This window comes from Lampris incognitus, chromosome 10 (assembly GCF_029633865.1).
Source record: "Lampris incognitus isolate fLamInc1 chromosome 10, fLamInc1.hap2, whole genome shotgun sequence".
Taxonomy (NCBI): Eukaryota; Metazoa; Chordata; class Actinopteri; order Lampriformes; family Lampridae; genus Lampris; species Lampris incognitus.
Window position 1 is genome coordinate 39,166,920 of NC_079220.1, and position 12,230 is coordinate 39,179,149.

At 42.7% G+C, this 12,230-nt stretch overlaps 1 protein-coding gene across 2 annotated transcripts in view; it reads left to right on the forward strand.

Annotated features, from left to right (window-relative positions):
• dus1l (dihydrouridine synthase 1-like (S. cerevisiae)) overlaps positions 1-12,230 on the forward strand; it is a 199,516-nt gene that overhangs the window by 68,309 nt on the left and 118,977 nt on the right. For both annotated transcript variants that reach the window (XM_056287527.1, XM_056287528.1), the window contains exon 5: positions 3,781-3,893. In XM_056287527.1, the coding sequence (XP_056143502.1) occupies positions 3,781-3,893 (113 nt within the window). The remainder of the gene's footprint in view (positions 1-3,780; positions 3,894-12,230) is intronic.

Consider the following 12,230-nt stretch of genomic DNA (forward strand, 5'->3'; position numbering starts at 1 on the left):
TGTGTGTGTATGCAGTTCTAGGAGCATTTAGGGAGCGGCAGGTCTGTACCCCCCCACCCACCCCACCCCATGCACACAGAGTTATTAAACTTTGAACATCCAAAACTGTCAAAATGACCACCATGGTCGTTTTAGTAGTTTTTAAAGTTCTGGTCATTGTTTGGGACTGTTTAAATGGTTATTTTCAGGTTGTTTTTTTTTCTTTCATATTTCACGTTTTATAGGCCTTGTTACATTTGTTAGATTAGCAATATTTGTTTTCCGATTTGTTTTTCAGGTAATATTTTCACTTTTTCAATTTTGCTATTCAAGTTCGACCATGTCTCTCTGAAATTTAAATTGTTTAGAAATGGTATTATAGTGGTTAACATGTTAATTTTGATGTCAGTCGTTTCCTAACAGACATACTAACATATGCAATGCATTAATATCTCATGGTCGTTTTAGGTAGATCTTATCGCAACTTTTTGATCTAAAACTCGTTTTAATGCAAATATACGTATGCTATTTCAGGGACATTTAGGAAGGAGCAGGGCTGTATCTTTTTTTTCCCCACAAAGTTAATAAACTTTGAAAATCCAAAACGGTTATAATGACCGTCTTGGCCGTTCTATTAAACTCCTCAGTCATAGTATCCAGAAATGTATAGTACACACTGCTCCAGAATTTTACGTCTACAGACTCAAACTGATCACTCGCTTGAGACATTGTTGGGCTGTGTTGGAAAGGTATTGACACTTTCAGTTTCCTCTCCTGACCAGGCACTACAGTAGGTATTGGAATATTGAGGCTCTCGGCCTTCTGTGATGCGCCTCCAAATATTTCCTCAAACTTCTCCCCAGACCTCATTGTTTGCAATGTGTGAAGCACGCCATCAATTACCTTGTAGGCAGTGGAGTGGTCCAAGTTTTGCTCCTGCAGAGAATCTGATGCTAGAGCAGTGACTTGGAACACTGGGGTGGTGATTTCCAGGCAGAGAATAAATACAAAGTTGATCACATTTCTATACATCTTAGCATCCGATTGGGCCAGGTCAAGTGGATCGCTTTCACTGATGTCATCAAGGAGCTTCATAGCAGCTTTCAGAATTCTCTGAAGGGCCTTCGATGTTCTCTCTCTGCAAGCCCATCAGATATCTGACAGTTTCTTGAGCCCCACAACATGCTGTCCAGGATACAGAGACTGCTGCCATTTCACTAAGGCAGCATGGCGCTTTGGGGAGCCAGTGCAAAAAGTATACAGCTTCTCCACAAGGTTGAAGAACATCACAAAATGTTTGTTAGACTTTGAGGCTTCCACCAGGACCAAATTCAGACCATGCGCTTTGCAGTGCGCATAGAGGGCCTTCTCATTGTGTACGTGTATTCTGGCATGAATACCTTTATACATGCCACTCATGTTGGTTGCTCCATCATAGCCTTGGCCACACATTCTTCAGCTCTAGGTCATTCTTCTGCAGAAGGGAGAGCACAGTATTTTCCAGCTTCTGTCCTGTAGTTGTATCAACATTGCACATCTCAATGAAGCTCTCCTTTATTTGCATGTCATGAAGATAACCCACCACAAACGACACTTGCTCTTGGTGCGAAACATCAGAGGTTTCATCCAGTAGGATGGAGTACATTTCAGCCTCTTTTATTTCACTTTGTATCTCCCCCCTGATGTAAGTACCCAGTGCTGCAATTATGTCATTTTGGCTTCTATTAGAGAGCAATGACACCTGGGGCCTTACTAGCAACTTTTTCTATATGCATCTTCAGCACACTTTCATAGCGGGAAAATATATCCACCAGTTCAAGGAAGTTACCACAGTTGTTACTGGAGTTGCTCTCATCTCTACCTTGGAATGCTTGTCCCTGCCGTGCAAGATATACTGTCAGATCAATTAACCTGGTCAGGATTTATCTGTTTGTCTGCCTCTCTCCCTCTCTAACTTCCACCCCCTTTAGATCTGATACATTAAATGAAGACTGTAGTGCCTTTTTTATGTAATTGGTCCATCTCACCATGCTTATCATGTGCATCTCTGTGACTGAGTGTTGCAGGATTCTTTTCAAGAGCAGTGCTCCACTTTCTTATGCCAATGCTCCATGTTTTCTGCTTTTATACTTCTCTTCAGAGGAAACGCCGACAACTAAAAACATTAATTGAATCAGCAGTGAGTAGCCCAGCCACACATTTCCAGAGAACCATTGTTTTTGGAATGACCGCCCCTCAGCATTTTTGGGATATACCATATCTGGTTGACAGGGGCGTACACCGCAGCACATAGAAATGTAGCTGTCATTGCACCTGATGTTGAAATGTCTCATGTAGCTCCCTAGACCAACAATATTGATATGTTTATTTGGGCCAGACTGCTTGGTCACGGAGTCAATATATTACAACAGTAAGCCTCACCAGTTTGTTTGTGGTCTGGGTAGATTGTGAAATTGAATTGCCCTTATGGGATAAATAAGTTGTCTGAATCTGAATCTAAAGTGACAAAGCTTTTTTTTTTGCTTTTGATACCATTGATACTTGTAGTTACTGTCAGGCTGCAAAAACTGGCAAATGGTCACTATTGTTTTGCAGATAATGCATGTTTGGAAAGTTAAATATTTACATTTAGATGTTATTCAATGTATACTTTTATCACACAAAAAATTCTAAACCAAGCCGTATTTGCAGTTAAATGTTTACATTGTTTTAAGTTAAACCCAAAGGAATTGAATCAAGTGCAACTGGACTTGTTATATATCCGTGAAGACGTTTCTGTCATAATAACCAATGTGTTCTCTGGGCAATCACTGATACAGACACAGACAAGGAACTCCCAGATAGTGAGAAGAAAAAGGTTTAATAGAGGACGCTGGTCTTGCCAGTCTGAATGGTCTCACTGGCATGTGGAAATCCAAGATGGAGGCTGGGAGTTGGAGAGACACCAGGTAGGATGAGGAAGGGGAACTGGAGGCTGGTCGAGCAGGTCTTGGGTCAGGACGGCTGGGGACAGAGCAGGACTGGAAGCTGGAGCTGATGGTCAACACAGAAAGGGAGTACAAAGAGCACACGGCTGGCACAGAGATAAACCGCAAACAACGAGCCAACGCAACTATACCACAAAGGTAAACAGACGATCTGGCGACGAGTGGGAGAGTGAACCAGGTTTTATGGACCAGGAGAGTAGGTGGCTGATGAGGCTTGATGGAAGACAGGTGTGCAGGTGATTAGCTCCAGCCCAGCTCCCAGCCAACCTCCAGACAGACAGAAGGGGGAGGGACCAGCAGCACAGACAACATTGAGGAAAACGGAGAAAACACTAGGAGCCCTGACAGTTTCGCCTCTCATCCAAGAGGCTTCATCAGTTCGTGCCTTTCTGACTAGACCAAGCTAGGAAACGTCTTCACGGATATACTATACCAAGTCCAGTTGCACTTGATTCAATTCCTTTGGATAACCATGACCTGGATGAATGAGAACATTCACAGATATGTTAAGTTAAACTAATGAACCCTCTGATTTCTTCATCGTTTAGTCATTGTCAGGATACTCTTCAAACTGGCAGCATTATCAAATTATATATCATGATATATATCAATATTGATCTTTATGGAAAAAAATATTGTGATTGTATATTTTTCCAGCCCAGCTATAGTATGCAAGTAGTACTTATGAAAAAAAAAACAGAAACAATATATCCATTATATGTTACAGCCTTTTACAATTAATTTTGTAACTCACTTTCTGACTTGTTTGAAAAATGTACTTCCTTACTAATGTTGAGCTACTCATTTCCCATAGTGAAGTTGGCAAATGAGAAGATCTCAGTGCCGATCACATGCAAGATTCGTGTGTTCAAGGAAATTGACAAGACTGTGTGCTATGCCCAGATGCTGGAGAAAGCTGGATGTCAGGTATGGAATAGATTTATAATTCTAATTTATAGCTCTATCGCAACATTTAAACTTTTTTACTGCCAAGGCATACTTTTGCAAAGCAATTAAATTCCCTCTTTACACCATACTCTATTATTGACTCTGAAAACAATACAAACTTATACAAAGAATATTGTTTTGCTGGTGGCATGGTGGTTAGTACGGTTGCCTCACAGCAAGAAGGTTCTGGGTTTGAGCCTCGGGTTGTCCTCTGTGTGGAGTTTGCATGTTCTCCCCATGTTTGCGTGGTTTTTTTTCGGGTGCTCCACTTTCCTCCCACAGTCCAAAGACATGTAGTTCAGGTGAATTGGCCATACTAAATTGCCCCCGTGTGTGTGTGAGTGTGAGTGTGCGTGTGCGTGTGTGAGTGTGTGTGGATGTGAGAGAGATGGCCTGGCGGCCTGTCCAGGGTGTCTCCCCGCCTGCCGCCCAATGATTGCTGAGATAGACTCCAGCATCCCTGAGAGCAGGATAAGTGGTTCGGATAATGGATGGATGAATGGATTTAGAATAATTGTTAAAATGTACAGGGCAAGACTCAATAAACTCCTCGATAAACTACATTTTTCAATGAATTACATTTCTAAATTGGGTTGCCGTGCTATTTGGGCACAACACTATATCTTGCTGCTGATTATTTCCTCAACTAAGACCTAAGCATAACACCACAGAAGAGGGGATGGAACTGTAACTTCTACCACATGGCTTACAGCTTCTCGAGCTCATCTACCTTGCTGATCTGCTTATAGTTGTAACACACAAATGTTTCCCTTTTACACTAGAAGTCTTGCCCATCAGGCCTTCAGAAAGATTACTTAGTAGCTGTGGTTAAGGGAATTGTTCTTTCACCCTTTACACACCCTTTAAACAGGATGTAGTCCTGCCCCTTTTTAAAAAAGCCAAATATAAATGCAGATGACACAGATTTGGTGCTTTTAAGTCTCCATTAGAATTTCTTTTGGAACCTTGCTTGCACAGGCTGCATGCTGATTCTCAGAATGCTCAGTCTTGGGCCCCATGCTCTTTTCTGTTATATATATTGTTCAGTCAACTCATTTGTTGACTGAACGTGTGTGACTATGCAGTATCTTTGTCTATGTCTATGTTTAAATTTGTGTCATCATGTGGAATGCGAGGGAAATGTGTCTATGATCATCAGTTTCTTTTGGACATTAGCAATGAGAAACACTGGCTCAGAGAGCTAACATTAAATCAACTGTGTGAGCTTGGGCTACTACATCCAGTGGGCCCATAGACCACAGCCCTGTCTGGAGCTACGCCTGAGAGGAAACACTGAAAGCGGTGTGGCAGGACACGCAAGCGGGGCAATCGTGGAGGCGTGCAAGCGAGGCTAACTGCTAACCCATACCAACCGGCAGTTCCGACAGTCATGCTGGCTAACGTTGGACAGCAAAATGGACCATATCAGACTTTTGAGAGCTTCCCAGCGCAGCGTGAGGAACTGCTGTTTCTCCGTATTTACCGAGATGTGGCTAAATGAAAACATCACAGACACTGCTATTCAAATGGGTGGGCTTACACGCCGCAGAGCAGCTTCACAATCTGAAAAGCTCTAGGGAGGCGGTCTGGCCAAGATAAATCTTTCCTGAGGTATCAAGGAGGCGAAGAGATTGTATGGACAAAAGCTCAACAGTCACTTCACTGATAATAAGGACACATGGCACTTGTGGCAAGGTTTTCAATCAATAACTGGCTACAAATCCGCACCCCCGCGGGCATGCCATAAAGATCCCTCCCTACCAGACAAACTCAATTACTTTTTTGCACATTTTGATGTAACTAACAACAGTCAGGCACAGATACTTCCACCTGGCCTTCGCCAGTGTCAACCCATGCAAAGCTGCTCGGCCGGACAACATGCCTGGGCGTGTTCATAAGGACTGCACAGACCAGCTGAAAGATGCTTTTGGAGATATCTTCAACACCTCACTCAGCGAAGCAGTAGTGCCGACCTGCCTCAAAAGTGCACCATCATACGCTGCTGGCCATCAATGGTACCACTGTGGAGAGAGTCAGTAACATCATCCTGGGAGTGCACCTGGCGGATGACCTGACTCAACCATTAACACCTTGGCCATTGTTAAAAAGGCCCAGTAGTGGCTCCATCCCCTCCGGAGACTTAAAAGGGCAAGCCTCCCCATTCCAACCCTCACTACCATCTACAGGGGCACCATTGATAGTATTCTAACCTACGATCTTACTTCTTGGTTCGGTAACTGCAAAGCGACTGAACAACACCAGTGAAGACCGCAAGCAAGATCATTTGTGCTCCTCTCCCCTTCCTGTTGGAGATTTACCATCAATGCTGAGTTCGCAGAGCCTCCAGCATCATTGAGGTTGCCCACCACGTTTCTCACAACCTGTTTTCCCTCCTGCCATCTGGAAAGAGGTACAGGAGCATCTGTGCTAAATCCAGCAGAATGCTAAATAGCTTCTACCCACAAGCAGTCAGGATCATTAACAAACTGCCCCCCCCCCCACGGTCATGCTATCAGTGCTGGTCATTCGTTGACAGACACCAGCTGTCAGCATTGAACTGAAATTGCACTTTAATGGACTATGTTGCACTTGAATGGACTGTGTTGTTATGTGTTTGTGCTTTTTTGTTTTGTTCTCTCTGTTTTTATGTTTTTAGAGGTATCGTTTTTAGCGAATTTTTACATATATATATTTTTATCTTTACTGTTCCACTGCTGTGGGGTGGAAGAAACGGCATTCGTTTTTTCTTTTTCTTTTTTCTTTTTTATGTACGCAGGTACATAATGAAATGACAAATAAACTAAATCTTGAAATCTTGACTCTTGAAATCTTGAAATGTTAATCGTTTTTCCCATTGTTAACCTGAAAGTTATCCAATTGAAAGGTTTCATACTTTGAGTTATAGAATACGTTGTTGATAAATTAATTTCCCCCATGGGTGCATTAAAGTCTGGATGACAGACAGAAAATGGCAGCCCATTAATTTCAATGATAGCTGTATGGCTTGTATAGGCTCAGTGGCTAAGTTTGGAACTGCAAGCCCCTTAGACCCCATTGGACCCACTCTTTCCTTAGATATAGGCCTACATTTGAAAATAAACAGTTGTAAATCATAACAAAATAAAAATAAAAAAACCTGGGCATCACATGAGTGCAAAAACAACTCTTTGAATGATCAAGTTTTTAATCATCAGGTCCATATTCTTGAAAAAACATTTTTTATCATGAACATGATTGTGTCACATGCCATTTGTGCAGTGTCATACACGTTAGACTTACCCGCCATGAGGTGTGACAGTTGACTCCTTTGTTAAACTAACAAACATTAATTAATTAATTTCGATCATTAAATTTGTGGTTTTGAAGAAGCTAATAGTTGAGACACATTATATAATGACACATTATATAATTATAATACAAACTTGACATTATGCGAGTCTTGTTGTTTGATTTCACTGTAGTCCAAGCATATTTTAGTCAGTTAAAAGCTGCATAAAGTAATTTCTGCCCATTGGGTAGCCAAAGCAGTATGCTGTTTTAGTTGACTGCAATTCCCAAAATTCTGTTAAATGTCACTTGAATGATGTAAGAAAATAATCGCTGATCATGTGATTCTAACACTGAGTTATATTTTTTCATTTGTGTATAACCAAAAATATCAAAGTGACTGATTATAGCATATACATAAAATCTACATTCGATAAATGCTAGTCTAAAAATATGTAAAATGTATCACTTCTCGTCTGCCTTTGAGGATTTTGTCAAAAGGTAAGAATTTGCTCCGCAATTGACAAAACGGCAAATCAGCAAATCTTTATCACATTTTTTTATTTCTTTATTTGCACTAGGGCTTAGGGATACCTTCAAAATTAGTAGCATTTAAAAGGTAATGTTTTGCCATAAAACTATTCTCTCAAGTAGCTTTAAAATCCTCATGAACAATAGTAAAATGGGGAATACAACAGATCACAGTAATTTGAAATTTGATACAAATCCAGATATTTTTGAAATTATTAAGCAGAAATATTTAAAAAAGAATATACTAATTGTATTTAAGGCAGATAAAGTTGACTTTAAGCGCTTAAAGCCTGCAACGTCTCAACGTCAACAAGTGGTATTTCGATGAACTCTGTCTAGACAGACTGCCGGACTGCAGATGGACTCTTCTCATAATCTGGATTGGACAAATTTAAATTGCTCAATTTCAATGGTAAATTTGTAGCAGCACCCACTGCAGAAGAAATTAGTTATTTCAGCAGTTTGTCCATTATTCTAAAAAAAACATGATGATCTAGTAAATATACTTAGCGCAAAAAGTAAGGAAATTTGTGTTTGGTAGATTATTTATTTGTTGTAACAATGCTTCTTGGCAATAAATCTTATACCGTTGGAAGCCTGTTTATTTCCCTTTTAAATGGTGCCACATTTGTAAGGAACATGCATTTGTGGGATGAGCAGCAGAGCTGAGTATGTGGGTTTGCCCATGAAAAATTTGCCAAATCTTCTCTGCTAACGCCAAACAGCTTATTTTGCTGTTGCTTTTGACTCTTATTTTGAGCTTCTGGTACCCCAGGTGCTGACAAACAGGTGCCTGATATAAGATTTATTGCCAAGAAGCATTGTTACAACAAAGAAATAATCTACTAAACACAAATTTCCTTACTTTTTGTGCTAAGTTTAGTAGGGATGTTCCCAAATACGAATATGATATTTGGCAAAGCACAGATAATGATCATTATAGGAATATTTGTTCCTTCCATATTCTTTTAATTAGGGATCCAAGCTTCATGTAGTGCTAGAATCCTATTGTTTTTGTTTTGTTTTGCTTTTTTTTTCATTCATTCATCATCAGCCTCTTCTCCAGGGTTGGGTCACAGTGCCAGCAAGCTAAGTTGGACACTTCAGACGTCCCTCTCCCCAGCAATGCCCTCCAGTTACTCCTGGGCAATCCCAAGGTGTTCCCAGGTCAGATTGGATATGTAGTCCCTCTAGTGAGTTCTGGGTCTACCCCGGGGTCTCCTCCGAGTTGGATGTGCCCAGAAAACCTCCAAAGGTAGGCGCCCAGGAGGCATCCTAATCAGATGCCTGAACCACCTTAACTGGCTCCTTTCAATGTGAAGGAGCAGTGGCTCTACTCCGAGCTCCCTCTGGATGTCTGAGCTCCTTACCCTAGGCTGAGCCCAGACGTCCCCAGTCTGGGTCAGCAGTTCCCCTCCCTGGCTGAACACGGCCTGAGTCTCGCCCTGGTTTCCCTTCCTGAGTCACTGGATGGTTTGCCAGAACTTCCTTGAGGCCAACCGAAAGTCTTCCTCCATAGCCTCTCCGAACTCCCCCGACACCCGAGTTTTTGCTTCCGCAACCACTGAAGCCGCAGCCCTTCTGGCCTCCCGGTACATGTCTGCTGCTTTAGTAGACCCCTGGGCCACCTAAGCCCAAAAGGCTTAGCCTGACGGCTTCCCTCACCTTCGGTGACCACCAGCAGGTTCTTAGGTTGCCACCTTGACAGGCACCAATGACCACAGCTCCTACCTGCCGCATCTGCAATCGAGGCTTTGAACATGGCCCACTCAGACTCCATGACCATGTCCCCAGCCTCCCTTGGGATACACAAGAACTTCTTCCGGAGGTGGGAGTTGAAGACCTCACGGACAGGGGCCTCTGCCAGATGTTCCCAGTTCACCCTCACTACACGTTTGGGTTTGCCAAGTCTGTCTGGCAGCCTTCCCCGCCATCTGATCCAACTCATCACCAGGTGGTGATCAGTTGACAGCTCTGCTCCTCTCTTCACCCAAGTATCCAAAACGTATGGCCGCAGACCTGATGATGCAACCACAAACTCTGTCATCGATCTTCAGCCTAAGGTCTTTTGATACCAAGTACACTTATGAACTACCTTATGTTCGAACACGATGTTTGTTATGGCCAATCTATGACTTGCACAGAAGTCCCATAACAAGGCGTCACTCGGGTTCCGATTCGTGGAGGCCGTTCCTCCCTATTGCACCCCTCTAGGTTTTTTTCATCATTGGCCATGTGAGCGTTGAAGTCCCCCAGCAGAACTATAGAGTCCCCAAGTGGAACCCTATCCAGGACGTCACCCAGAGACTCCTAGAAGACCGGATACTCCAAACTGCTATTGGGTGCATTAGTACACACAACAGTCTGAGCCTTTCCCCCAGCAACTCACAGTCATATTGAGGCGACCCTCTCATTCCCCGGGGAGAACTCCCAACATGGCGCGCATCAACCGGAGACTTGTGAGTATCCCCACATCCACCTGGCGCCTGTCACCTTGGCCAACTCCAGAAAAGTAAAGAGTCCAGCCCCTCTCCAGGAATTTGGTACCAGAGCCCATGCTATGTGTGGAGGTGAGCCCAACTATATGTTGTTGGTACTGCTCTCCCTCCCATACCAGCTCAGGCTCCTTCGCTGCCAGAGAGGTGATTCCACATCCTGAGGACCTCTGTGATGGCTGAAGTTGGCATGCCCTGGTCCCTGCCTTTGCCTGCCCCCCGGCCTGCACCCTATCCCAGTGCTCATCCCCACAGGTGGTGTGTCCACAGAGTGCATTTTGTTTAGATTAATTTTAGGGGTCCAAACATATACCTCCCACAAATTTAGTCCATCATCATCATCATCATCAGGTTGAGTGTCCTCGTATGGAAATTTAGTCCAATCTTCAACAAATTTGACGCATAGCATGTCTGGACTGTCCTGAACAAAGTTATTTAAAAATAGATACTTGCATCAAAATCCAACTTTTCTTGTTGTTAATTGATGTAAGGAGTGTGAATGTGATTGATGAGACAAATGGTAGCCCTAAAATCACATTTATGGCCAGAAGAGAGATGTTGGCTTTGAGTGGCTGTTGCAGCTTGAAAAGCGCTATAAAAAATGTAACTTGATTGAGCTTAATTGATCGGCGGTTGAGTAACTGATTTCCGGTTGGTGAAAATGTGGTAAATTGCCGCGTCACGAATTACCATTAGCATAGAGGGCTTGTCTGTAGCGGGACGCTATAAAAGCGGAGACTCACCCTTTTTGTTCGAAGGAATACGGCTGTATTTGGCTGAGCAACATATTCACGAGGTGAGTAGTCAACTTCCACTGAGAAAGAGGAATCATCTTCCACTTCCACATCCTCAACCTAAAAGCTGCTGTCAGTGGTCTCGTTGCTCGCAATTTTGTTTTTTGTAAAGTGACGACAGAGCAGGAAAGGGGGCTGTCACCAGTGAATTTCTCGTTTTTCTACAGCAAGCGGCAAGCGGTTCAGCCCGTGTTTAGCCCACCCAACCACACCCACACGACCGCCCTGAATTTCAGTAGCCAATAGCTATGAAATCATAAAACCACACCTACCTTTCGGTAATCCAAACCACCCGTGTTAAAAATGTACTCAAAAACAACATGAAAGTATCTCTTTAAGTTTTTTGATATTCCATGTCGTTTTGCTGTAATTGGCTTCCAACTTCTTTAAAGGTTTGTGGGAAGGGTCTGTTTAGCAAAATCTGACATTACCAAGGTTGGTACATGTATGCAAGGGGTGGAAATTAAGGCCTCATACAAAACTTGGTGCCATTTAGCCTACTAAAGGTGGCGCTATAGTATACCTATGAAATTTAAATAGCCGTAATTTAGTGAACATTAACTGTAGACACAAAATTTATTTTGTGCTGCAGTCTTTGGCTCATTCCGCATATATCCATGTAGGCTACGCCCATTCCCATTTCTTCTGATGTCCGCCATTTTTACAATTTTGAGAAAAATGTTTTCATTATAACTCGAACAAAGTTAGTCTACTCTTCACCAAATTTGGCACACAGCATATCTAGACTGTCCTGAAATGTTGTCGACCATTTTTTTTTCATATTCTTTATTGTTTTCCTATAGTTGGCTTTAAAATATGTAGGTGAGACCCATTATACCAAAATTGCCATAACTCACAAATGCATCGTCATCGTGCTATCTATCTCTGCCAGTTTGAAATGCATTGTTGTCTGAAGACAACATTTTTGCAGAGGAGCCTACACAGGAATCAGGAACACCTTATTTCTAATTTCACCTCATGTACTTGCGATCATGAAGTGAAACGAAATGATGATTCCCCCAGCCCACAGCAGTGCAACATACAGACAAAAACACATTTAAGCATTCAAGAACACACATGTTCAAAATAACACATATATCCAAACCAAAAAAAAAAAGCCAGGATGACTGTCAGAACCGCCGGTCTGCATGGGCTAGCCTAGCAGTTAGCCTAACCTGTCCCGATTACACATCCTGTCAGACTGCCCTCCATGTTTCCTCCTCGGGAGC